The sequence below is a fragment of the Parathielavia appendiculata genome (assembly GCF_033297405.1).
Source record: "Parathielavia appendiculata strain CBS 731.68 unplaced genomic scaffold N657scaffold_11, whole genome shotgun sequence".
Classification (NCBI taxonomy): domain Eukaryota; kingdom Fungi; phylum Ascomycota; class Sordariomycetes; order Sordariales; family Chaetomiaceae; genus Parathielavia; species Parathielavia appendiculata.
Genome location: NW_026944230.1, coordinates 824,657 through 849,300, shown reverse-complemented (window position 1 = coordinate 849,300; position 24,644 = coordinate 824,657). Strand labels below are relative to the sequence as shown.

General features: G+C 57.1%; 6 protein-coding genes across 6 annotated transcripts; 3 read left to right on the top strand and 3 right to left on the bottom strand.

The window, feature by feature from the left end:
* N657DRAFT_118227 (EF-hand) lies at positions 1–1,406 on the bottom strand. The gene is made up of 4 exons (XM_062785804.1): positions 1,184–1,406; positions 933–1,021; positions 547–842; positions 1–443 (listed from the first exon to the last, which is right to left on the bottom strand). The coding sequence occupies exons 1-4, from the start codon at positions 1,192–1,194 to the stop codon at positions 264–266; spliced, it is 576 nt and encodes a 191-aa protein (XP_062645517.1). The 5' UTR covers positions 1,195–1,406; the 3' UTR covers positions 1–263.
* A 1,151-nt stretch (positions 1,407–2,557) lies between these two features.
* N657DRAFT_600981 (CDC45-like protein) lies at positions 2,558–5,892 on the bottom strand. Its single transcript, XM_062790092.1, has 4 exons — positions 4,757–5,892; positions 4,362–4,709; positions 3,303–4,289; positions 2,558–3,056 (listed from the first exon to the last, which is right to left on the bottom strand). The coding sequence occupies exons 1-4, from the start codon at positions 5,603–5,605 to the stop codon at positions 2,853–2,855; spliced, it is 2,388 nt and encodes a 795-aa protein (XP_062645516.1). The 5' UTR covers positions 5,606–5,892; the 3' UTR covers positions 2,558–2,852.
* Positions 5,893–6,153: 261 nt separating this feature from the next.
* On the top strand, positions 6,154–7,634 carry N657DRAFT_647946 (uncharacterized protein). Its single transcript, XM_062793421.1, has 2 exons — positions 6,154–7,456; positions 7,518–7,634. Exon 1 carries the CDS (start codon positions 6,576–6,578, stop codon positions 7,170–7,172), a length of 597 nt encoding a protein of 198 aa, XP_062645515.1. The 5' UTR covers positions 6,154–6,575; the 3' UTR covers positions 7,173–7,456; positions 7,518–7,634.
* On the top strand, positions 7,519–8,692 carry N657DRAFT_577176 (S-adenosyl-L-methionine-dependent methyltransferase; the record flags this gene model as incomplete). Its single annotated transcript, XM_062789233.1, has 4 exons — positions 7,519–7,670; positions 7,727–7,914; positions 7,973–8,174; positions 8,239–8,692. 4 exons carry the CDS (start codon positions 7,519–7,521, stop codon positions 8,690–8,692), a joined length of 996 nt encoding a protein of 331 aa, XP_062645514.1.
* Positions 8,693–10,176: 1,484 nt separating this feature from the next.
* Positions 10,177–15,710, bottom strand: N657DRAFT_682802 (glycosyltransferase family 2 protein; the record flags this gene model as incomplete). Its single annotated transcript, XM_062796514.1, has 3 exons — positions 10,177–11,647; positions 11,704–15,354; positions 15,415–15,710. The coding sequence occupies 3 exons, from the start codon at positions 15,708–15,710 to the stop codon at positions 10,177–10,179; spliced, it is 5,418 nt and encodes a 1,805-aa protein (XP_062645513.1).
* Positions 15,711–18,673: 2,963 nt separating this feature from the next.
* On the top strand, positions 18,674–24,436 carry N657DRAFT_682801 (glycosyltransferase family 2 protein; the record flags this gene model as incomplete). Its single annotated transcript, XM_062796513.1, has 3 exons — positions 18,674–18,981; positions 19,038–24,334; positions 24,405–24,436. 3 exons carry the CDS (start codon positions 18,674–18,676, stop codon positions 24,434–24,436), a joined length of 5,637 nt encoding a protein of 1,878 aa, XP_062645512.1.
* Positions 24,437–24,644: the final 208 nt, after the last annotated feature.

Below are 24,644 nucleotides of genomic sequence, written 5' to 3'. Positions count from 1 at the left end.
ACCGCCCTCTTCCAAAACACCAGCCAAGAGCCAGATATCGCATCTCTATCGCGCTCCCACCTCACCCTAGACACCGAAACTTACCTTCCCCAGCAGTTAGTGAATTCAGCGTCACTCTGAAATACCATCCATCTTTCACCTCACGTCGACAGCAACCGCATCCGCAAACCACAATCGGCATATGACACACAAAAAGAGTTCATCATCATTCCTGGTAAATGGTATCTTGGATGGTCTGGGTCCGCGCGCGCACGAGTAAGTAGTCACACCAGGCCGTCGTACAGCGAGAGGGCCGAGACGATGGTAGCGTCGCGCTGGCTGCCCTCCTTGAACTCCTTCATGTCGAGGCTGCCGTTCTCGTCCTTGTCCATCATGCGGAAGATCTTGCGCACCCGCTTCTCGGGCGTGTCCTCGTCCTCGGGGAGCTTGACCATTGATCCGACCTAGAACACAATTCGTTTTAATATCACTGGCAAATGCTGGGGGGATAGAGAAGGGGGGCGAGTTGGAAGGGGGGAAAGGGGCAGGAGAGAGGAGGGGACATACCATCTTGTAGATGGCCTCAACAATCTTAAGCATCTCGTCGTAGCTGATCTTGCCGTCGCCGTCAATGTCGTACAGCTGGAAAGCCCAGTCTAACTTGTCCTCCATCTTGCCCCGGCTGGTCACGCTCAGGGCGCAGATGAACTCCTTGAAGTCAATGGTGCCCGACTTGTCGGTGTCGAAGACGTTGAAGACGTAGTCGGCGAAGGTGGACGGGTCGCCAAAGGGGAAGAACTGGGCGTAGATCTTTTGGAACTCGCTCTTGGTGAGCATGCCCGAAGGGCAATCTTTGAGGAAGCCTGTTTTTCACCCGGTTAGCAATGTTAGGCCTGATCTTAGAGTAGGACGCGCAGGGGGGGAAGAGAGAGGGTGTCGGTGGATATACGCACCCCTATACCATTGCTGCAGCTCCTTCTTGTCAAAGTTGGTTGATCTTTGCAGCTCCTTCAGCTGGTCATCCGGGAGCTTCTTGGACTGTCTATGAAAGGCGCAAGCATCAGCGGCTGCTTTGATCTAGGGATAATGGGTGCATGAAGACTGCTGAGTAAACCGCCCGGTGCAAGGGGTCGTTCAGTGACCTCCTCCCGGTTACAAAGCCCGAAATGCCCGGGCAGGAGTGCGGGATCCATTGCAAACTCACAGATTGCCCATATCTGAAGGCCAGCTGGTGTGATATTGCCCGGCGTGGCCAGTGATTATGAGGCTGGCGGCGCGGACGGAAGAGCGAGGGGTGTCGCGACAAGGGTATGTCCTGATTATTCAGTTAAACTAATTCGTTGGAGGCAGATCGCTGAGCTTGTTGTAGCCTCGGTTTCGTATCCGCGCGGGTGAGAGACGTTCTGAGAGTTAGGATTCAGTTTTCGGGATGGTTGTGAGACGCGAGGTGCACAGAAATCGGAAGCCTTGTTCGGTGTTGGAAGTTCGCTGGTTGGAGGGTGGTTTGAGCGTTTGAGGCAGGGCAAAGTCGAGGCGCGGCGGGACGGGAGTTTGAGAGTGCGACGCAAGGATGGCAGGAGTCCCACGTTGCGCAACGGCGCGGCTCGCACGGCCCTGATTGCACTGTAAGGAGCTCGACGTTATGCGAGGCCGTCAGGTCCCAGTCTGATGCCATGTGAGATCTCCAGGTTTCCAACTCTATGCCAGAAACATATCATATCAAATTACCAGTCCACATACCTCAAGGTAATAAGGCGAAACTCAGCCACAGCTCTGATTAGTTCCCCTATTCATTTTCGTCCACTGGTCAACGCAAGCTCACACGTATCCCGGTGTGGTGGCTCGCCTAGCTTTCTTTGGCCATGAGGGGCTGATGAGGGCCACTTTTGAAGAAGAGCAGCAAGGGACAGCACGGGCGCTGCCGGCTGTGGACATCATGATCAAAAGCTTGTGATCTAGAGCGCCTAGCTGGGTTTTCCAGAAGGGACGTGGAAGTCTTGACCGTCCTACCGGATTTCGACAGATTGCTCTCCATATGGATGCCGCATAAGTTGCAGCCTGTGTGAGCAAGGTACTTTGACTGGCACTTGGTACTTGTACGATACATTGGGGTACAGTACACCTCATGACCCAACAGGAACTGGAAACTGCAGTACAGTGGGCATAGGATCTTCCAACTCGAACAAGACCCAGGCATAGGGTCATGAAGATGGCACCAATCGCCTCGATGCCACCTGCCGATTCTGTCGGGAACTCAACACCACAAGCACCAAATCTCCCCGCTTGCCCAGTGTGGCTGTGCAACCCGCCAAGAGAGCGAGAATTGTCGATGCAGGCCGCCAACAAACTCTGGTCGACAATTGCCTATTGGCCTCCATGGCGAGCAAGGACGCTAGTAACTTTTGGTCTCTCTGAGGTTGAGAGTCGGCGGTGACACAAGCGAGTTGGACCCTGTCACTGAAGCAACCATCAGGCGGCCTTAATATCTTGACTAAATATCTACATGCTCATCGCCGCCCTTATCAAATATTCCTGAGAAGGACTCGGTCAAAAAAAGCATCTCGATCGATCTGTATGAACCAGCAAGCGAAACCGGGGCCTCCATACCTAGCTACCTGTATGCATACATACCCAAACATACTCTACCTCGCCATGCTCCCTCTCCCATCCCCAACATGATACTCGTAGCTTTAACAAAAGGAGGTGGAAGCGGGCTGAACCGAGCTAAGGAAAGCACCAGCCAAGGGCAACGTAAATCAGGGGGCCAAACGCCTAACAGAATAGAGAGCAACCCAACAGGACCTTTTCCATTCCCGCCCGTCCTTCATCACAAACCATCGCTATACCCGGAAACACAACACAGTAATAAACAATCACCCAACAACAGCCTTCATGCTCAGACTCTCCAAAAACCCGCCCAGATCCTCCTTCTTGACCTCCACGACGCAGTGCTCAAAGCTGTCGATGCGCACCCTCGCATTCGTCTCGCTCACCACATCCTGAAACGCCGTGCCGAACCGATTCAGCCCATACCCCCTCTGCCTCCTGGCATCCTCCTCCCCATCCTCCTCATCAACCTCACTGTCCTCATCACTTTCCTCCTCACTCTCCGTCTCCTCCTCCTCCTCCTCATCGCTACCCCCCTCCCCCTTTTCCTCCCTCAACCTCCTCCTCGTCTCCCTCTTCTCCTCCCTAATCCTCTCCTTGACCCTCCGTGCCTCCTCCCTCGCTTTGGCTTTCTCCTCCCTCTCCTTGGCCCTCTTCCTCGCCGCCTCGCGATCCACAAACGCCGTATCCGGCCCGCCACCCCCGCCAGTCCCCACTACCACATACACCCCCCTCTTCTCGTCCAGGCTCGCCACGACCAGCGGCGTGCCCCGCCCGCCGTGCCCCAGTTTTCCCGTGGCGTCCTTCTCCTGCTCGGCCAGGGCCTCCCCGATCCACAGCGCCAGCTTGGTCAGCGCGCCCGGGTGGTTGAACAGCGCCGCGTCCGGCGAGTCCTTGACGACGCACATGCGGAACGCCCGCAGGTGCGAGATTTGCTTCTTCTTCAGGATCGTGGTGCCCGTTGTGAAGATCGCTTTGTGCAGGAACTGGGCCGTCGGCAGGCCCGCTTTAAGCGCCTCGATGTCCTCGAGCGCGTCGTACGCTTGCCAGAAGCGCGGTAGCCACTCTTCACTGGGAAGGGGGTTGTTGTTGGTGGTGGCGAGGGCGAGGTCTTGGGAAGCGGCAGTGGAACCAGGGTCAGATAAGGAAGAAAAGGAGGAGGAGGAGGTGGAGGTGGTGGAAGTGGTCTTGCCGACCTCAAGCAGGGCGCCGATGACGACGCCTACGTCTTGCGCGCTGAGCGTCGCCCGCCAGCCCCAGCTGCGCACGAACCCCCAGCCGTCTTTGGCGCCGCCGAGGTCTTGGCCGTCCGTGTCGATCGTGGGGACCAGCTCGTCGAGGTTGTAGAGCGAGGCGTACTTGAGGAGCTTGGTGCGGAGCTCCCGCTTCAGCATCATGTCCATGTGCGCGTAGCTTTGCTTGCACTGCACCAGGCTGACGCCCATCTTGGCGAGGAGCTTGTGTAGGCGCTTGAGGCCGGTCTCACTCCACGTCTTGAGGCGGGAGAAGAGGTAGGGGGAGTGCAGCATGCTGTCGTAGAGGCTCCAGTGCCGGATGAGGAGGAATTTGGGCTCGGGAGAGAGGCGGATGCTAGTGTCTTCGGGGCTGCGCGCCGTGGTGGGGATGATGCCTGTATTTTCGGGCAGAACCCGGCCATTACCTACCTCTGGAGGATTCAATCGCCGCACTTCGTCCCGCAAAAGCTGCCGTATCCTCGCGCCGCGCATCCCTAGCCAGCCAGAGGCAGGGCGAGCCTCAGAACTGCGCACGGGGACAGCAATGCCGGCAGAGGAACGTCCATAGAGCTCCATCGACGTGACCCCAACGATTGCCAGCCAGAGCAAGTCGTTGTCTTCGCGACCGAGCTCTGATGCAAGGGAGTACATCATGGAGGACACAGGTTCCGAGTATGACGCACCGAGCCGGTAATAGTCTCTCAGGATGCTCTCGTTCTTGCGCCGTAGCCGAAGGAGCCGTCGCCTGAGAGTTCTCGCGGAGGGAGCCTTTGGCGGCTGACCGGCAGTCGGCGGTTCCAACGAGTCACTAGAAAAGATGGCATCGTCTCGTAGCGATATGAGACCCCGCTGGGCTGGGCGACGAGGCGAATCTGGAAGCGGAGTGGACTGTGTAATGTTAGCAAACGGCCACACGAGGACCCAGCTAGACGCACCGAGTTACTGCGTCTCCTCTGCCTCGGCCGATCCTCCTCCTCATCGCTATCCCCTTCCAGAAAGTCCCACGACTTCCGTTTCTGGCCTGCCCGCGATGTCTCAACACCTGGCGCGGCCTCGTCACCGTCGCTCTCCTCGTCACCGTCGCTCTCCTCGTCACCGTCGCTCTCCTCGTCACCGTCGCTCTCCTCGTCATCATCGCTATCACCCAAGTCCTCCCCGTCATCTTCAACATCAGGCATATCCACAAGTGCAAGATACGCCTCCCTCTCCCTCCCGAGTTCATCCTCAATATCCCCGTCATCAAACACCACAATCCCACCCTTGCCCGGTCGATACGCCCGGTCAATACACCCCGCCTTCACACCGACCGGTGACCGCGCCGCGAAGGTAGTCGCCTCCGCGGTCTCGGGTTCAAGCGGGAACCCACCAAACACATTCCCCAAATTCCACGGCCGGTGCGCGTCCACAACCCACACCTCGACCCCGCCATACGACGAAGCCACATTCTCACCCTTCTCCTCCTCCTCAGGCTCGAGCCCCAACACGGTCCCGAGGTCGGCCATCCCGCCGACACCGAGACACACGACGACGCCTCCAGCGCCGCCGCGCATCTCGGTCATGGGCGCGACCAGGTCGCGGCCGACGCGCTCGAGGTCGGCGTAGCCCGCGACGGGCTGGATCTTGTGCGGGATGTAGTCATGCTTGAAGAGGCGCGTAAGGATGCGGCAGGCGCAGAGCGCGTCGGGCTCGAGGGCGACGAGGACCAGGACCGGCGGGGACAACGGGTGCCGCGTGTTTTGGAGGTGCACGTAGAGCTTGGAGATGAGGGCGCGCGGGAGGTACATATTTGTTTCAAGAATGGGAAAATTAGGTGGTATGGAGTCTCATGGGGGCGATGAAGGATGTTGGTCGGGTTATATTGGTGGTTGCCTGTTGTTGCGCTTTGTCGTCGTTGTTGCGACGGTCTACGGGAGTAGTCTCGTGTGGTTGCTGGTAAGGGGACGCGGTGATCGTCTAAATTCGCGACTGTTCGGTTTAGTTAAGGGTGCGAAGGATAAAGATGCGTCGACTAAAGCTGTCATGCCCTGCTCAAATGTTGAGATACTGAGTCTGCAAGCCTGGTGGATCGAATGAGGTTCGTGCCGAGCAAAACAGGAGACTTACACCAATGCAACAAACTACTGCAAGACGCGCCTTGAATGGGACGCGACGAGGGACGCACTGTAAGAGTGAACTGTACACTGTACAAATGACTGTATGGAGCAGGCCGGCCGGGCTTGATGGCTTGCCAGCTGTCACTGCTCCATTACCCCACTTTTGCTTCAACTTTAGGTACCCCGCTGGAAAACAAGTGACGCACCGAACAGCAATTCTGTCAATTCTGCCCCCTCCATTCTCTTTTGCCTTGCGCCATCGTCTGACCGCCTCTGTGGACGGTTTGAATCTGCCGTGAGGCCCGGCGCGTTGGGCCACCTGCCTATTCTGACACATAGCAGCCAAGCCATCCGTCATCCCGACCGAGAGTAAGGCAGAATATATATCTGGTAAGGTAACTTGACCTATGACCGATGATTGAGACACGGCAGCAGCGGGGTTCATCCCGATCTCGGGCTCATCGCTGTCGTCCTGGCCCGAGAGGTGCACGCACTGTTGCATCCACGTGCTTCGACCATAACCATTTCCCAGGCACTCCATAAGATACCCGTCCGACACACCAGTTCACCTCTTCTAGGCAAGTTAACGGTCCAACAAGCTCGCGGCCAGTCGGGCTAGAGGCCCGCCAGTTTTGATATGCTTTGGCTCCCCTGCAGACCGATGGCTGAAGAATCATCCGCAATGTGCTGCCCCGTGCCTTGTCAGGCTGTAGTTACCGACACTCTGGTAATTGGGAACGCCGCTTTTCCTGTTGGGCTGTTCTCGAGCTGCCTCTGCGTCCCAGCGCTCTGGTTGAGCTTCCCCTCTCCTCGAATGGGCCCCGCACGGGGCGGCGGTTCCTCTGCAGTGGACCTGCACTCACCCGGCAAGCTGGGTCGTCCGGACCTGTCCCTCGCGAAAAGGGATGCAGATATGGCGTTCTCCTCATGTAGCCAGACTGCGCAAAATGCCGCCATACCGCAGGTGTCGGGCCATGATTGGCTCTGTGGCCGAGTCATGGATATCCACCGCTCCACTCCCATGGCTCCCTTGGACCCAAAGAGTTACCCGAGTTGCTTCTTGCAACGTGCTGTCGATTCCGCCCGTCCAAGTGTTCTCCGCCTTTGGAAGGCTAGGAACACATACCTATATAGCTCGTCTCTGGGACTGCCGCACATTTCGTACTTGGCGGTCATGACTGGTTCCTCTGACCGACCTCCACGGAGTTTTCCGCCTGGACGGTGTTCCTACGAACTACAGTTCGCCCGGATCCTATAGAAACCCCAATGCTACGCCCTGATGCCAGCCCTCTCTTTGAAGACCTCCAGTTGTCATCCACAAGGTCAATCGCTGAGCACGACGCTGTCTCAGTGAATAACCCGCGGGAATAAGGGACGCCTCCCTACTCGGATCTGCCTTCCACTCCCGTCCGTACCTTTTGGCTCAGCACATCGCCATACGATATCGTATGCCCTGAGTCTCGGCCGTCCGGGAGATGTACTCGACCCATATTTGCTTACCTGCAGTCATCAAGGTCCAAACACAAAAGGACACGGACTCCAGTTAGCCTGCCAAAGGTTACTGCACGTGGATGCAGGACGAGGCTGACTATCCTCTGGCCAGCATGGAGGAAGACGGCATCATTGAGCCTTTAGAAGACGACGATCTGCCCGAGGCAGCGCGTGAGGTCACTTCCGACTACGACCCGAGCGAGGAAGAAACCACTTTTGGCTCCCTGACATCGAGCGTCAACGGCCACGTGTGGGAGTATGGAAGGTATATATTCTCCAACCACTGTTTTGCCACGGAGCGGGTGCTCAACACATATCTAGGCGCTACCATGCATTCCGATACGGCAGGTACCCAATTCCGAACGATGAAGAGGAATACAAGAGAGAATCCATCAGGCACACCATGCTGAAGGACCTGTTGGGCGGCAAATTGTACCTCGCCCCCATTGGGGACAGCCCTCAGAAGATCATCGATCTGGGCACCGGATTTGGCGAGTGGGCCATTGAGGGTATGTAAACCATTCACTGTTCTTGTCAAGAAGGCCCAAGACATTGACTCTTCGGCAGTCGGCGAGACCTTCCCCAGCGCCAAAGTAACGGGCGTCGACCTCTCGCCCATCCAGCCCCTCTGGATCCCTCCGAATGTCGAGTTCATCGTCGACGACATCGAAGATGAATGGGTGCACGCCAACGACTACGACTTTGCTCACTTCCGCTTTGTCAACACCCTGCTCAAGGACAATGTGGCTGTCTTGACTAGGGTTTTTCAGTGAGCTTCTGCCCCAGCTCGCTAGGTTGGAGGGGAGCTTGAACTGACCGAAGAACTCCTCTAGAAACCTCAAGCCGGGCGGCTGGGTCGAAATCCAGGACGTCCTCCCGCACGTGGCATCCGACGACAACACGATCCCGCCCGCCTATCCCCTCATCAAGTTCTACGCCATGCTCAAGCCCGTGCTACGGAACAAGTACGGATTCGACATACGGCTCATGGACCGTCTCCCCGGCCTGCTGCAGAACGTTGGCTTCGTCAACGTGCAGAGGAAGGTGTTCCACATGCCGCTGGGCGAATGGGCGCGGGACCCGTACCTGCGGCTGCTCGGCGGCTACTTCCGCGAAGTCATGCTGGACTTTGTCGGTGCCATGGCCTCGCGGCCGCTGGTCGAGGCGGGCTACGACAGGGAAGAGATCGACGACATAGTCAGGGACGTTCACGCTGCCTTCGCCAACAGGCGGATCCACGCCTATCTGCCTATACACTTTGTCTGGGCTCAGAAGCCGCCGGCTTGAACCACAGGGACGCAGATTGTCAATCCCACTCCGCCCGAAACGCCCAGATACAAACGAGTGCCACCAGCTAGCAAGGAAGAGGCAGTTGCAATGGGAAGACTCTGGACGCAGTAACAAGCATACATCGATCCATCTGCACTCGATTCACGCATAGCCCGCGATGGAATGGATAAAAGTCCCTTGGGAAACAATCATGAACACACAAACAGCCAGCCCCTTGGGATAGACAAAGGCAATCTTTTACACTGTCAACGCTCCAATCAAGCGCCCGCGCTCCCACTATTGCCAAAATAAACAGCCGATAGCGATGCACGACCACGCGTACCAGCCACCATTTGACACCTTCTCATCGACGCCTGGCATTGCACTTGCAGTTGCAGTCCAGCATGCAGGTCTGGCCATGGGTTAGGTGGGGCTGGGGGAGGGCGGCCCGCGGTAATGATTGACTGGTAGATGTCTCGCTGTTCTCGATGGTATAAAGTGACTGAGATGCTCCAGAAGGGCGTCGAGAAACAGTTGGGACGGCTCACGGCGTGGAAGGTGGATGAATGTTTGGGATTTCAGATGCATCGAGATTTGTTGGTATATGGTTCGATGGATGAGTGAGTATTATTGAGACCTAAAAGGCATCGATGTGTGGAGGCGGCGGCGGGACACACCCGAAGTATGTTATTCGCCGTTTCCTGCAGACTGTCCTGAAAAATGCATGGCTTTGTCGGGAGCGGGAGCCCTGCCATAGTGTTCACGGCCACGGCCCTACGCAGGCGGTGTCATCTAGCGATTCATGCATATCCACCGCCTCGTCGTCTACTGATTGCCTGCTTATCTTGCTTTCTTTTTCACCCGAGCATTTTCTCTTCTCACTAAACTCCCTGCCCCCGTTGTATTCATCTCCTCATCATCTTTCCCTCACTCCCTCCTCGCCTTCTTCATCTTTCCATCCATCCCTCTCCATACTCCCGTCCACTCCATCACTTCGGGGTGAACATAGGGAAAGCGCAGACTTGACTAGAGCCCGAGCACAGTCACACGTACTGGAAGGTTCAACCAAGCCTGATAACTGATGTGTTGTTAACAATTCCCTACCTTGGCATTACCTCAAAACATACAAAACAAAGTGTGTAATGATCGGAAGACAAATATTACGAGAATGACTGGCCTGCCCAGACGGAAACCCGCGAAAAGAGGACCATGACGGTGTAAATGAGAACATTTTTGCTACTACTTGAGAACTAAGCCAACTCATCCCGAGACTCAGCGATGCATTGGCAACAATTACCCAGAAGAGAGTATGCGTAGTAGTAGGTAGTAAGTAATAGTAATAGTAATACTAACAGTAGTAGGAATGATAACGCAAATACTGACTGCCCATACTCAAAAAAACACTAGGCAGACGGATCCAAACCCCACCCCAGGCAAACCAAAAATCAAAACAAAAAACAAGAACACAAGAAAACAAGACACCCTCTATTCCATCCCCATTACTACATATTAGCCAACTCATTATCAATCTGCCGATCCATAAACGTCCTTCTCTCCCCCGTCAGTTCCGTCTGCAGCCTCTGCTCCACCAGCGCCCGCACCTGCTTCTTGGTGACCGTGTCGAGGTCCACCTCCCTCAGCACCGCCTGGATCGCCTCGATGATGGCCGTGTCATCGACCGCCCCACCAGGACCGCCTCCCAAGGCCAGTCCGTTAAACGAGCCCGTGCTCGGGTCCGGGTGGTGCAGGCCCAGCCGGCTCGGGCTCGCCTGCAACATCGACGTCGACGCCATCGACAGGCGGTTGTTGGACGCGCTCCCGGGGACGCCCAACATCGTCCCCGCATAAGGCCCGGGCGTCGGGGTAGCGCTCATGCCGCGGAGGTTGATGGCGCTGCCGCGGTTGGCGGAGAAGTCGGTGAAGGGAGTGTGGGAGCGGCCCACGGACATCATGCTCTGGCGGTTTGCGAGGGCCGGATTGTCTGCGTAGGGGGTTGTGCCGACAAAGGTGCTCGTGCGTGTCATGGCGCCCGGGGCGAAGGGGGTGCCTGGCGTGCCTGGGGTCGGAGGCATGTAAGCGGCTGCGCCACCGCGACCGGGGAGGCCGGCGAGCACCGAGGGCTGGCGGATGGACGAGTAGACGGACTTCATGTCGTCCATCTCGTAGTTCTCATCGTACATTGCCATGCCACCGTCCATGCCGAGCTTCTCGGAGTGGCCGCCGCGCCGACCGGGGAGGTTGTTCATGAGAGCGTAATCGTCCCAGCGCTGGAGGGGGATAGAGCGCGGGTCGAAACCCTCGTCGTCCACGGCAACCACCTGCTTCTTGCCTGACTCGCCAATGACGATGCGCGTGTTACCCCAGCTGAAATTGTCCTGGTTCCAGAACGAGTAGATAGGCAGGACGAAGGAGTAGACCGGGAAGGCAATGATGTAAATGACCATCCAGCCGATATGTTGCCACTGCCGCTTGAGGATGAAGATCAGCGCTTGCAGACCGTACACGGCAGCAAGCATGATGATGGAAATCAAGGGGAACGGGCCGGTACGTGTGATGACCGTGTACAGGAGCCAGCCGAGGTAGACACAGGTCGCTGGGAGAATGATGGTGCCGAAGAGATCGATGAAAACGATGAAGCGCATCGAGAAGAAGCAGAAGCCGCACATGTCGGGAAGGAAGAGCAGCTCGGCCAGGTTGTGGATGGTCGAATTGATCCAACGACGACGCTGGGACAACAAGACGCTCCATTTCTCGGGCGCGGCAGTCTGGCAGTAGGCATCCGGAATGAACTTGTACGACATGTACGGGAAGTATCGGGTCATCAGCGTGGTCAAGTAGCGATCCTCACCGAGCGACAGCAGATTCTTTTTGTGGAGAGTGTCCACATTGCAATCGCTGTAGTCGCGGATGATGTCGTCCGAAATGATCAACGGCCTGCCGCGGTCCGCCGTGCGCAGACGATACATGGAGAAACTAGAGACAGTCAGTCAGGAGGGCCTCTCGCAAAGTCCAGGGGGAGAAATACGTACCATCCAGGCAAACAAGTGACGCTGCCAAACAATGACTCGAAGGCTTTTGCGAGATGGTGCGAAATGTAGTACTCGTAGACCTGGATCATAGTCCACCACGAGCGCTCCTCATTCTGCAAGCTCGTCTCGCCACAGATACCGGCAATCTTGGCGTCGTTGGCGCAGGCCGCAACGAGCCGGTTGAGAGAGTCCTCGCGCACGCAGGTATCGGCATCTACCATCAGGAGGTACTCGTACAGCTCCGGATCCACACCAATAATATTGTTGATCTGGTGGAACATCTCCAGCTCAAGCGGGTTCATGGGAGCGCGGTGGTGGACGCGGTTGAGAAAGCTCAGGAGCAAAATTTGCGAGTCACGCTTTCCGCGGTTGCCGGGCTTGGTCTTGTTACGTTCCGACTCCTTGCCCACCTTGACGACGACGAGGTACGGGACAACGTTGCCTTCGTACTCGTACAGACCAGAGTAGACCTTGCCGTAGTTAAGCTGCTCGCTGCCGGTACCGACCGACTTGAACGGCAGGGCGGGCGGGTCAACCTTGGGGTCGACACCAAGGATATCCAGGACGATCTTGGGTGTTGGGCGGTCATTTCCGGCGCCGACAATAACACCATCGCAAATGACGCAGATCAACTTGCGCTTGTTGTCGTACTGCAGAGCAGTGAGGGAATCGAGGGCCTTCCGCAGCGAGTCTTCGCCTTCTGTGTATGCCGGCACCTGACAGATGACGAACTTATCCTGGGGAGACGGGCGTCTCTTGGAACCAAACTGGAGGGCCGACACGAACTTGATGAGAATGACGGAGCAGAGGATGGCGGTGAAGGCAATGAGAATCCACTTGTTGACCTGGCAGCGGGCCGACTCGCGGTAGTCGGTAATGCCCATATAAAACCGGTTGTTGAGACAGTTGAAGTTGTTGGCAATGATGGCGCTCTCGGTGAGATTCGACTTGGCGTCATTGATAATCTCGTTGAACTGGTCGGTAAGATCCTGACCGGGGTTGTTCTTGACCGCGGTGGTAATCTTTTCGTGGAGGAAAGACCACCGAGCAGCGTCCATGTGCGTCTTTTGGGTGTAGAAGTAGTCCGTCAAGTCGTACACCCTGTTCTCCCAGAGAAACCACATGCGATTGTAGTCCTGTCCCTCTTGCTTGATCTGGTCGGGATTCCATACGAGATCGCCGGTGAAGTACTCCTTCATGCGAGGCAAGAACTTCTTGGCGTACCAATCGTTCTGTTTCAGATCGCTCGTCGGATCATCGGCGTAGAAACCCGATGTGTGTACGGCATTGGTATACTCTGGTTTCCTTGTATCGTTGAGGTCGAGTTGAATCGTTTCGTCAGTTACCAGGCCGGGGCAAGCCAAGGTCAACGGGACGATGAAGTAGTTGTCCATGTCCAGACCACCCAACGGTTCCATGGCCTCGCGCGTGCTCTGACGGGTGATGGTGCCGTGTTCCAGGGTCCAAAACTTTGTGATGTCGTAGACCTTGCCATGAACGCTGACCCAGAAATCATCTGAACCCTGATGGTTTTTGACCTCGTTCCGCGACCAGGCTTTATCGTAGTTGGGGCACAGCAGCTTGCCGAACCAGATGATCCAGAAAACGATGATGCCGTTCATGATGGCAATGAAGAAGCAGAGAACGAGCTTCTCCCGCCACGCCATCCGCACGTCGGGCCGCTTCATACGGCCGACGTACCGAAGGAGGGGCGAGGGGATCCAAAAAGTGAGAATCCAGACGATAATAACCCATGCCCTTCTGCCAGGCGAGATGGGTTGCTCCTCAATTTTCTTGCCTTCCGCAAGGTCGGCGTCGAGGTTGCCAACGAACTGGCTGTCACTGTTGTAGTAAACATCACCCTTGTGAGTGTCACCCTTGGTGCCGAGCCCGTAGTCGCCGTTGCTGGCGTTACGCATGCCCGTCATGGCGGTAGGGGCAATGGAAGGAGCCGCAGCGGGACGGGCGCCGCCTAGAGTTACATGGCTCATATTCCTCTGATGATTGACAAGCTGTTCACGGCTCCCGGTTGAGGACGCGTCATGGAACGGTTGGGGCGGGAAAAAGCTGCTCCCGGTGGCCGAATAACCAGTGCCGAGGCCGCTCGGCGGCATCATATGTGGCATGCTTCCGAGCCTCTCAGCCTCGCCGGGCTTCAGGTCGAGCACGCCTTCCGCCTCCCACCACGCGTTCTCCCTCATCCAAACGCGCTCACGGCCAACCACAACCTCGCCATTGGTCCAGCCGCGTTCGAGAATCCAGCTCTCGATCCCGTCACGGCCATCCATGCACCCCAGCATACGGTAACGACGAACGAACTCGTCAAAATCGAAATCGACTGTGTAGTCGAGATGCTTGTTCCGCCGATTCGACCATTCGGGGAGTCTCCAGGCCCGCAGTTGCCTAGACACGGTGCCGGCGGACCAAGCCGAGTTGACCGACGGCAGGGCCGCCAGGCTGGCTGGCGACTTGTCGGTCGGGTGGATGCACAGATGGTACCACGCCCGGCTGGAGCTGAGGAGGTTTGCCAAGTCAATACGACCGCTGCGGCCGAGGTTGATGCCCTCCGCATCAGAGGGGATGACCAGCTGCTTCAAGAAGCCGTCATTCTCGGCAGCCAAAGCGACCTTCTCAAGGACCTCTTCCCGTTTTTCGAGCGCGTGTTGCCTCTCCCTACCAAGCGACCCAACCATGATGCCTAATTCGGGACCGGCCTCGGCCACGGCACTCTGCATCTCTCTCAAAACTGAACTGCTGACAGGAGCAACCTCGACGCCGTCCTGCTTCATCTCGGAGTTAATGCCCTGGTTGTCGTCGAAAATACCCCGCATGGCAACCGCCTTGCCAAGGTTGGGATCGGGAATCTCGAGGAAATGCAGGCAGACGGTATCCACAAGGTCTTCGTCCCCCGTTTCTTCCTCCTTGATCCGGGCGGCAATGGCCTCGTTGGCTTTCCTGATGACCCAATCCACCAATGCTTCATACAGGCCCCCGAGGAGCGTGGCGCGGTCGTCAGTGCTCAACTGCCTGGCCAGGACCTCGGGTTCCAAGCCGAGGAGCCCACCGACATCCTCACTGACCTCCTCCAGTACGTCTTCGTCCACGTTATAGTCGACCGCGTTACCAAGTTTCATAAGAGCAGCAATCGTGGAGATGAAATTCCGGTATGTAGAGCCCTTGATGCCGATTTCCCTCAGGGCCGACCGAAAATCGTCGGCAGCAGCACCGTCGTCAGCGGTGGGCAGGTAGGACGGGGGATCGTAGGTGCCAGAGCGAGCCAGCAGGTTGTAGTTGGAAGCGCCCTTCAAGCCCAGAAACTCCCGCTCGGCCGGAGTGGAGGCCGAAGTGAGGAGGTAGTAGAAGACATCAAAGGCACGGTTGCCTGGCTCTGCCGGGATGCGCAGCAGACCCTTTTCGGTGTCAATCCCGCCCTGTGATAGTGCAATTGACGCGCCGACTATCTTGCCGGTGAGGTTGAGGGTCAGGGTGACACCAAGGGCAACCTGCCTCGGCGTCGAGGGGTTGTACGGGGTCACGCATCGGAGGAAAGGCTCGATAGCCTGCAGAGATTGGAGGATCGAGCTTGGGACCGAGACGGGGAGAGATGAGAGGGCGGGTCGGAGAAGCGATGGTGTGGAAGTATGGAGAGAGCTGTCAATGGTCAGCAAGAAATGTAGAGCACACAAACCTGTTTGGGCAAGGCCAACTCACCTCAAGATGATGCAGCCGTCTTCGGCACGACGGCGAGCATGTTCCCATGCCCTCGTCACGAGGTCGGCGTCGACGGTGCCTCCAACAAGCCCGGTCGGCCCAGGCTGGCAGGCCGTGAGCCATGTGTTGACGACAAGACTGGTGCCGGCATCGAGCTGGTATGGTTGCGAGGAGAGGTAGATGTTGTGCACTGAGTTAAGTAAGGTTGTGGCCGAGATTTGTGATGACTGGCCGCCCCTGGAGCCTCCCAAGCCAGAATCAGAGGCCATCGAATACATGGACATGCGGTTCGCCATCTTGTCTGGCGGTGCGTTGCGGCGTCCCGAGAGGGACACGGCCAAGATTGGCTTCGTTCAACTCGAACAAGCTCTATCTGTCTCCAGAAGGCAAGTGAAATGTTGAACCAGCGCTGTACCGTTACAGGGCTCACGGTCGTCGAAACGCGTTGCACTGATGCTTTTCCAATACTATTCTCTGGCGATTATTGTCGAACCGCCAACTGCTATAGCGTGGGTGTCGTCGTGGGATGCGGGCTGGTCGCGGCGGCAACGTGGAGAAAGGCACTCAGCCTCCAGTGCCCCTTTCTCAGTAGGCGACAAATTCTGGGACAGCCCTGCGAGAGAGAGGAGAAAATGTATCAAAGCAACGACCGGAAGGAAACCGCCAGAGCGAGTGAGACGGTTTGGAGTACCGAGGGTAAAAGTGGCAGGAACAAGGCAAGATCGAGAGATGCCCCCGGCTTCAGGTTCCGGGTTGGACAAACACAAACGAGTGTTGCGGCGGTACCCGAGCGGCGGCACCAGGAGCACAACTCAAAAAATCGAAGATGCATCAACACAGGTGTCCGAGTTTGGGTACGGCAGGCGAAAGCACCACCTACGCAGACTTGCCAAGCAATGCAGGCATCCACGGCCTGGATCAATGACGGTTCGACCGCGGAGAACGCGATGTGGGCCGGGATTGGCATGAGGTGCCATGAAATCGTGGACCCTTGGCTAAACGCATGCTTTTGTCCAGGTTGGCAGCCGTCTCAATTTAATGTTTATTGCAATCATCCGTATGCGTATGAAAGGCGTTGCCATTTCGTACTCCGCATTCCGAAACTACTCTGAGAATCCCGAATGCCCAGACCGGAGAAAACTGCCTGGACCGTGTCGAGTATCTCAGCAAGTTCTCTGTTATCCTTTGCATCGGTCACTTGGAGTACACGAGTAGCTACCTTGCCGCCTTCGATCCGCAAGGATTCTATGTCGTTGCAGAATTGGTGGCGGCAGGACCACCAGGACGATGCTATGCAATTCGAAGAGTGCGGCGGAGCAGGCCTGAAAGAGGGTCTCGGCAGCTTCCAGCGGTCGAAATACGAGGCCCTGTCGGAACATGAGATGGTAGCCGTGACCAGATGATGTCGTCGGTAGGGTGTGGAAGCTCGCATGACACAACGATACGCGGCATCGTTCAGCCGATTTTTTCGTCATCAGGTACGGTAGTCGTCGTCCGAAGAAACATGGGATATTACACGGTAGAATCTCCAATGCTGTTGGAAATTCAACTATCCGTGATGCCACCGGTTTGGGCTCTGCTATCCGTACACTTCGATCTGCAAAAAGGGGGCTTCTATTTTTGGCATTCTGCTCTAGCAAAGCTACAATCACGTTGGCTTACTCCGTACACTTGAGGCTCCAAACCCAACGTTCTCTCAGCCATTTCAGTGCATTGGAAACTTTATGGAGGAATGATCCGCATCTCGGGCACAGACAGTGTCCCGTCCTAGCTCAATACAAAAGCACGATCCTCCGCCTTGACATTGATAGTTGCCTGGTGTGAGCCGCAGAGCGACATGACTTCATACATTTGAGGGTCGAGATGGATGGCGCAGCAACCTGGAAGCCAGCAACGGGCAGCCAGCTGTACGGTGTCAGACACAGAAGAGAAAAACCAGCAAGGTGCTGCCATGCAGGATCCTCATCGTGTCTGAGCGAAGGAAAAAGGAAGAAAGCTCCGAGGCACACAACTTCAAAGTTTCTTCCCAGAGCGCAAGTTGTAAGACCGCATCTGTGTCGCCACCCGAACAACCCAACCCAATCCACTGGATAGCACGGCATCGCACAGGAAGCTGATCTCGTAACTATGCATTGGGCCAAGGTACGACACAGCAAAGCCACTTCGTGTAAATGTGCGTGTATGTCTACTTTTACCTTGGTATAGACTCCGAGAAGCCAGCAGAAGGCTTCATTCTGTCGCAGCCCAACGCAGCACCACCGAAGACAACGTTGATGAAATCCTGCTTCCAGGAGTCTATGTCGACGAGTGCATGCATTTATCGGGGAGTCAAAGAAGAAAGGCTGTCGCTTGGCGAGACGCAACCCATGCTCTCCTGAAATGCGATCCACTGCCGGTGCGGGTCGGTCCCGGCTGAGGCGGCGCGACCTGAGGTGATCCTGGTCGCCAACGAACTCTGCTCTGGAGGCAGGATGCCAGTTGTTTTGTTGATCGCAGGGAGAGAATCGCGGTCGACATTCGAAGAGATTCTGTCGAAGCATGCATCCGCATACCCTGTCCCCAACCCATCCCGAGAAGGTCCCATTCTGCAGAGAGGTTGCGTTCCAGATCTTGTTTATTTTCAACCACTTCCTGAAACTTCGATCCGGCTGTGGATCCCTGTCGCACCCCTGTCGGACTGGTGGAGACCGTCCGAGGCCCCCGTATGAAGAAAACCTGCGCAGGCGCTGGATCGGGCCTCCCGTAGCAACCTTCTGCTCAGGGAAAAAAACAGTCCATTGCCCCCTTTCCTGGCTGTGCTCCAGCCTGAACAGCCAAGTAAGTGCAGGCGGTTGGAAACTCGCTGGACTTAGGAGAGAGTGCAGTCCATCGCCATCCAGGCAAAGTCCCCCGCCGCGCGACATTCTGTCACCTCGACTCACTGTCCGAGTATCCCTTCGTTCTGCCGCTCGTTTTAGACGTTTTGCGCATCTCCATGACCACATTCGTTCCTGGCATTGCTTCCAACTGCCACACCTTATTCTAATATTTCATTCGACGCCAAGATCCGGACGTCAAAGCTCGTCCGGTCCGCCGTTGTCAACACCGTGACCCTTCAAACCCCAGCTGTGGTTTCAGAGAAACATTGCTGTTCCCGGGGACAAGTGCAACACGCAAACACATAGGGACGGGACTGACATTAGGCCCGTTGGTTGGGCGCTGGAAGTAGACAGCTTGCTTCCGCGTCGATCAAGGCCAGCTCCTGGCAGCGCCGTCCATCATGACCCTCAACCTCCCGCCGCTTGGCGGCAACAGCGGAGGCGCCCATACACAGGCTTCTCTCCCTTCGCTCCCCGCCCATTCCCAGTCCGATACCCAATTGACGGCACACCTCGCCAGCCGCTTCCATGTCTCGATTCCAACCTCCCGCCTCTCGTCCCACGCGCTCATTTGCATCAACACATATACCAGCTCAAACAAGGGCGATGGCTCCAGAGACTCGTCTGCCGCGTCCGCGGCCGAGGACCTGGCCGAGCGGGCCTTCCTTCGGTTGGGGCATCGGCAAGAAAACCAAGCTATTCTCTTTCTGTATGTCTTTGCCCAGGTCGCAAGGGGTCGTGTTGGGATGCTAACCTGCTCGCCAGTGGTGAATCCGGCTCGGGGAAAACTACCGTTCGAGCCCATCTCCTGACCTCGTTGCTGAACCGCTCATCCACTCCGCTGTCGGCCAAGGTATCCCTCGCTGCCTACGTCTTTGACACACTCACCACCACCAAGACGGCCACAACACCGACGGCTTCCAAGGCCGGTCTCTTTTACGAGCTGCAGTACGACACGGCGTCGACCACAAATCCCATCCTCTTGGGCGCGAAGCTACTGGACCATCGTTTGGAGAGAAGCAGGATAACCGATGTCCCCACGGGTGAACGTAATTTTCACGTGCTGTACTATCTTTTGGCCGGTACGAGCGCTGCTGAGAAGACGCACCTTGGATTTGATGGACCCGGCGGCTCGCAAAAGCGGTGGAAGTACCTGGGTCACCCGACCCAGCTAAAGGTCGGAATCAACGATGCCGAGGGATTCCAGCTTTTTAAGACGGCCTTGCGGAAACTCGAGTTTCCCCGCAGCGAGATTGCCGAAATTTGCCAGATCCTGGCCAGCATCTTGCACTTGGGTCAACTCGAGTTTGAGACCACATCCAACACTTTGGCAACCGCCGATGACAGCGGTGGCTTCTCGCACGAGGGTGCCCAGACGACGACCACGGTGAAGAACAAGGATGTGCTTGGCATCATTGCCGCCTTTCTGGGGGTCGGTGCCGCCGAGCTCCAGACTACTCTGGGTTACAAGACCAAGATGATCCACAAGGAGAGGGTGACGGTCTTGCTCGACCCCGCCGGCGCTCGGGGAAATGCAAACGAGCTCGCGCGGACGCTGTACTCACTACTTGTTGCCTACGTTATTGAGAACATCAACCAGCGCTTGTGTGCTTCCGAGGACTCCATCGCCAACACCGTCTCCATCATCGACTTTCCTGGCTTCCAGCAACAAAGCTCAACAGGTTCGGCGCTCGACCAGCTCCTGACAAATGCCGCCAACGAGTCGCTGTACAATCTGACGCTGCAAAACTTCTTCGACCGGAAGGCGGACATGCTCGAGACCGAAGAGGTTACTGTCCCCCCGACAAGCTACTTTGACAACTCGGATGCCGTCAAGGGTCTGCTCAAGCCAGGCAACGGTCTTCTCAGCATCCTGGACGATCAGTCCCGCCGTCACCGCACCGATATGCAGCTCCTCGAGAGTCTGCGGAAGCGCTTCGAGGGCAAGAATCCGGCTATCGTAGTCGGTGCGTCCACAGCCAAGCTACCCGGCAGCAACTTCTACACCGAGAACACGTCCGCCACATTCACTGTGAAGCACTTCGCCGGTGAGGTCGACTATCCCGTCAGAGGCTTGATCGACGAGAACGGCGAGGTCATCTCTGGCGATCTCATGAACCTGATCAACTCAAGCAAGAGCGCTTTTGTTACCCGTCTTTTTGGCCAGGAGGTGCTCCAGACGGTCGTTCACCCGCAGGAGCGGACAACTGTCATGCAGGCGTCGGTCAGCTCCCGGCCAATGCGCGCGCCGAGTATAATGTCCCGGCGCGGGCGGCCGTCGACGACTCTCAAAGCCCGCCAGCGGGCTGCCGAGAGATCTCGCTCGGTTGGCCAGGGCAGCGACGCCGGCGAGAACCAGACGGGCAGCTCAAAAGCATCCGAACAAGGCGCGTCAGGCCAGTTCCTCTCGGCGCTCGAAAACGTGACACGCTCCGTCACGGAACCGGGAACAAACTGCTACTTTGTCTTCTGCCTCAAGCCCAACGATCGGCGCATCGCGAACCAGTTCGACAGCAAGTGCGTGCGCGCCCAGGTGCAGACCTTTGGCATCGCCGAGATCAGCCAGCGTCTGCGGTCCGCCGATTTCAGCTTGTTCTTGCCGTTTGGCGAGTTCCTGGGCCTGGCCGACTCGGAAACCATGCTCGTGGGCAGCGAACGCGAGAAGGTGGAGTCGGTGGTCGAAGACAAGCGGTGGCCTGGCAACGAAGTCGCTATTGGCGCCACGGGCGTCTTCCTCAGCGAGCGCTGTTGGATGGAGATCGCACAGCTCGGCGAGAGCCATTCGCAATCCGGCAGGTACGGGCTGCCGTCAGATGCAGGCGACAGCATGGTCAATCCCGCAGATCCGTTCCTCGCGTCCAAGGAGCGCCTGGCCCTGACCGCCGGAACCACTCCCAGCAGTTTCATGGGCGAAAAGAAGGCCGGCTACTTTGGGAGTAACGATGTCGATGCGCGTTCCGAGGCCGGCACGGCGTTCGGAGGCGGCGACCTGTTTAAGAACCTGGACACACGCGAGCAGATGGCCGAGCGTGGAAATGAGAAGGACATGGAGGAGGTGGAGGAGTACAAGGACAGCCCCAGCCGCAAGCGCTGGGTTTTCGTCACGCACATGCTGACCTTCTTCATCCCCGACGTCTTGATCCGGTGGCTGGGCCGCATGGAGCGCAAGGATGTGCGGATGGCATGGCGTGAGAAGCTCGCCATAAACATAATCATCTGGTTGAGTTGTCTGGTGGCGGCCTTCTTCATCGTCGTCTTCCCAATGTTGATCTGCCCGCGTCAGTACGTCTACAGCCCGGAGGAATTATCATACTACGACGGGAAGGACGGTCACCCGGCCTACGCCGCCATCCGCGGCCAGATTTTCGACATCGGTGCCTTCGCACCCCGCCACTATCCTTCATACTTGCCGACGAAGATGCTGACGCAGTATGCCGGCATGGACATCACTTCGCTGTTTCCCGTCCAGGTGTCGGCACTCTGTCAAGGCCAGTACGGCACCATCGACCCCGCGGTTCTCCTCGACTACAAGAACACCAACATTACCGGGTCGGCGGCGGTCATCAGCAGTCAAGACCTAAATTCCAAGTACCATGACTTCCGCCACTTCACCAATGACAGCCGGCCGGATTGGTTCTCGCAGCGCATGAAGATGCTCAGGTCCAACTACAAGGTTGGCAACGTTGGCTACTCGGCCCAGTACGTGCAGACGCTCAGCTCAAAGTCCCAAACCATCGCCATCCTCAACAGCCGTGTCTACGACATGACGACGTATGTCACGGGCGGGCGACGGCAGAAAAACCCCCCTGGTGACCCAGAGCCCTCGGACCCGGATGCAGTCAACTTCATGCACCCGCTCGTGGTTGATCTCTTCAAGCAGAAGTCGGGCGAAGATATTACGTCGCTCTGGCAGTCGCTCGGAATCGACAAGAGCCAGAAGAAGGCGATGCAGCTGTGCCTCGACAATCTCTTTTATGTTGCCGACGTGGACACGCGTGGTTCAGCCAAGTGCAAATTCGCCGAGTACCTGGTCCTGGCTGTATCCATCCTTCTTGCTGCCATCATTGCCTTCAAGTTCATGGCGGCTCTCCAGTTCGGTACCAAGAACATGCCCGAGAATTTGGACAAGTTCATCATGTGCCAGATCCCCGCCTACACCGAAGACGAGGAGTCGATCCGGCGTGCCGTCGACTCGGCCGCACGCATGCGCTATGATGACAAGCGCAAGCTCCTGGTTATCGTCTGCGACGGTATGATCATTGGCCAGGGTAACGATCGCCCGACCCCTCGCATCGTGCTCGATATTCTCGGCGTGTCCGAGGCGGTCGATCCGGAACCCCTGAGCTTTGAGTCGCTTGGCGAGGGCCAAAAGCAGCACAACATGGGCAAGGTGTACTCGGGTCTGTACGAGGTGCAGGGCCACATCGTGCCCTTCCTCGTTATCGTCAAAGTCGGCAAGCCATCCGAGGTGTCTCGTCCGGGTAACCGTGGCAAGCGTGACTCGCAGATGATTCTGATGCGCTTCCTCAACCGCGTGCATTACAACCTGCCCATGAGCCCGCTCGAGCTCGAGATGTACCACCAGATCCGCAACGTCATTGGCGTGAACCCGACCTTTTACGAATACCTGTTTCAGATTGATGCCGACACGGTGGTCGCCCCCGATTCGGCCACGCGCATGGTGTCGGCCTTCCTCGACGATACTCGCGTCATCGCCGTGTGCGGTGAGACGGCCCTAACCAACGCAAAGTCGTCCTTCGTCACCATGATCCAGGTGTACGAGTATTGGATCTCGCACAACCTGTCCAAGGCGTTCGAGTCGCTGTTCGGTTCCGTGACCTGCTTGCCTGGCTGTTTCTCCATGTATCGCATCCGCGCTGCCGAGACGGGCAAGCCGCTCTTCGTCAGCAAGGAGATTATCGAGGCGTACTCGACCATCCGCGTCGACACGCTGCACATGAAGAACCTGCTCCACCTGGGTGAGGACCGCTACCTCACGACGCTGCTGCTCAAATACCACAACAAGTACAAGACCAAGTACATCTTTGCCGCGCACGCGTGGACCATCGCTCCGGACTCATGGAAGGTGTTCCTCTCGCAGCGCCGCCGCTGGATCAACTCGACGGTGCACAATCTGATGGAACTCATCCCCATGAACCAGCTCTGCGGCTTCTGCTGCTTCAGCATGCGCTTCATCGTCTTTGTGGATCTGCTGTCAACCATCGTCCAGCCCGTCACCATGGCGTACATTGTGTACCTAATCGTGATGGTGGCTCAGCGGGCGACCGTTGTCCCTCTCACGGCCTTCGTGCTCCTCGCCGCCATCTATGGTCTGCAGGCCATCATCTTCATCCTACGGCGCAAGTGGGAGATGATTGGTTGGATGCTGCTCTATGTCCTGGCGGTGCCCGTCTTCAGCTTTGCGCTGCCGCTGTACTCGTTCTGGCATATGGACGACTTCAACTGGGGCAACACGCGCGTCGTGGCGGGCGAGAAGGGCAAGAAGATTGTCATTTCGGACGAGGGCAAGTTCGACCCGGCCAGCATACCGCGCAAGAAGTGGGAGGAATACCAGGCCGAGCTGTGGGACGCCCAAACCCAGGCCGGCGGTGTCGTCGGCGGTGGTGGTTTTGGAGGGATGCATGATGACGCCCGCTCCGAGATCTCGGGCTACTCGTACGCCACCCGCCACAACGCTGCCATGTCCGAGTACGGCGGATACACGCCGAGCCGGCCGGGGTCGACCGTGGGCGGATACATCCCGCCCATGCCCACGGCGCCCAGCCGGCTGTCGTTGGCGGCGTCTGAAATGCTGGGCGGTAACAACAACCGGCAAAGCCAGTTTGGGGGGTCGCAATTCGGGCTGGGGCCGTCGGCGTCGCAGGGCGAGCTGGAGATGTCGAATCTGGCGGGCATGCCGAGTGAGGATGCGCTGCTGGCCGAGATAAGGGATATCCTGCGCACGGCGGACTTGATGAAGGTTACCAAAAAGGGGGTGAAACTGGAGTTGGAGAGGCGATTCGGCGTGCCGTTGGATCCGAAGAGGGCTTATATCAATAGCGGTGAGTACCCTCCGTCCCTCTGGTATTTTTGGAAAGGATTTTTTACTGACTTGATTCTGTGTCTGAACAGCAACGGAAGCGATTCTGTCTGGGCAGCTGTAGTAGTAGATTGCATTGTTGTCCTTTTGGTTTAATACTCTTGTGGACCGTTTTCTTTTCTGGCTTTTGTTTTCTTTTTTTTGGTTTCTGGTCTCTGTTTTTTCTTCGGTTGCCTTTTGGTTTGCAGCAGCAGCGATGTGGTTTTCTGGATCCATCCATCCATCCATCCCATCGATTCGACCTAGGTGAATCGATCGGTTGACTGACTAAA

Excerpts from the sequence above, each read along its gene's own strand:
- N657DRAFT_118227 (XM_062785804.1), bottom strand. Across the intron at positions 843-932 it reads GCTGCAGCAATGGTATAGGG|GCTTCCTCAAAGATTGCCCT; the intron begins GTGCGTATATCC and ends GGTGAAAAACAG. Across the intron at positions 444-546 it reads TTGAGGCCATCTACAAGATG|GTCGGATCAATGGTCAAGCT; the intron begins GTATGTCCCCTC and ends ATTGTGTTCTAG.
- N657DRAFT_600981 (XM_062790092.1), bottom strand. The coding sequence starts at position 5,605 with ATGTACCTCCCGCGCGCCCTCATCTCCAAGCTCTACGTGCACCTCCAA. Across the intron at positions 4,710-4,756 it reads AGAGGAGACGCAGTAACTCG|TCCACTCCGCTTCCAGATTC; the intron begins GTGCGTCTAGCT and ends AACATTACACAG. Across the intron at positions 4,290-4,361 it reads GTTCCTCTGCCGGCATTGCT|CTTTTGCGGGACGAAGTGCG; the intron begins GTCCCCGTGCGC and ends AGGATACGGCAG.
- N657DRAFT_647946 (XM_062793421.1), top strand. The coding sequence starts at position 6,576 with ATGGCTGAAGAATCATCCGCAATGTGCTGCCCCGTGCCTTGTCAGGCT.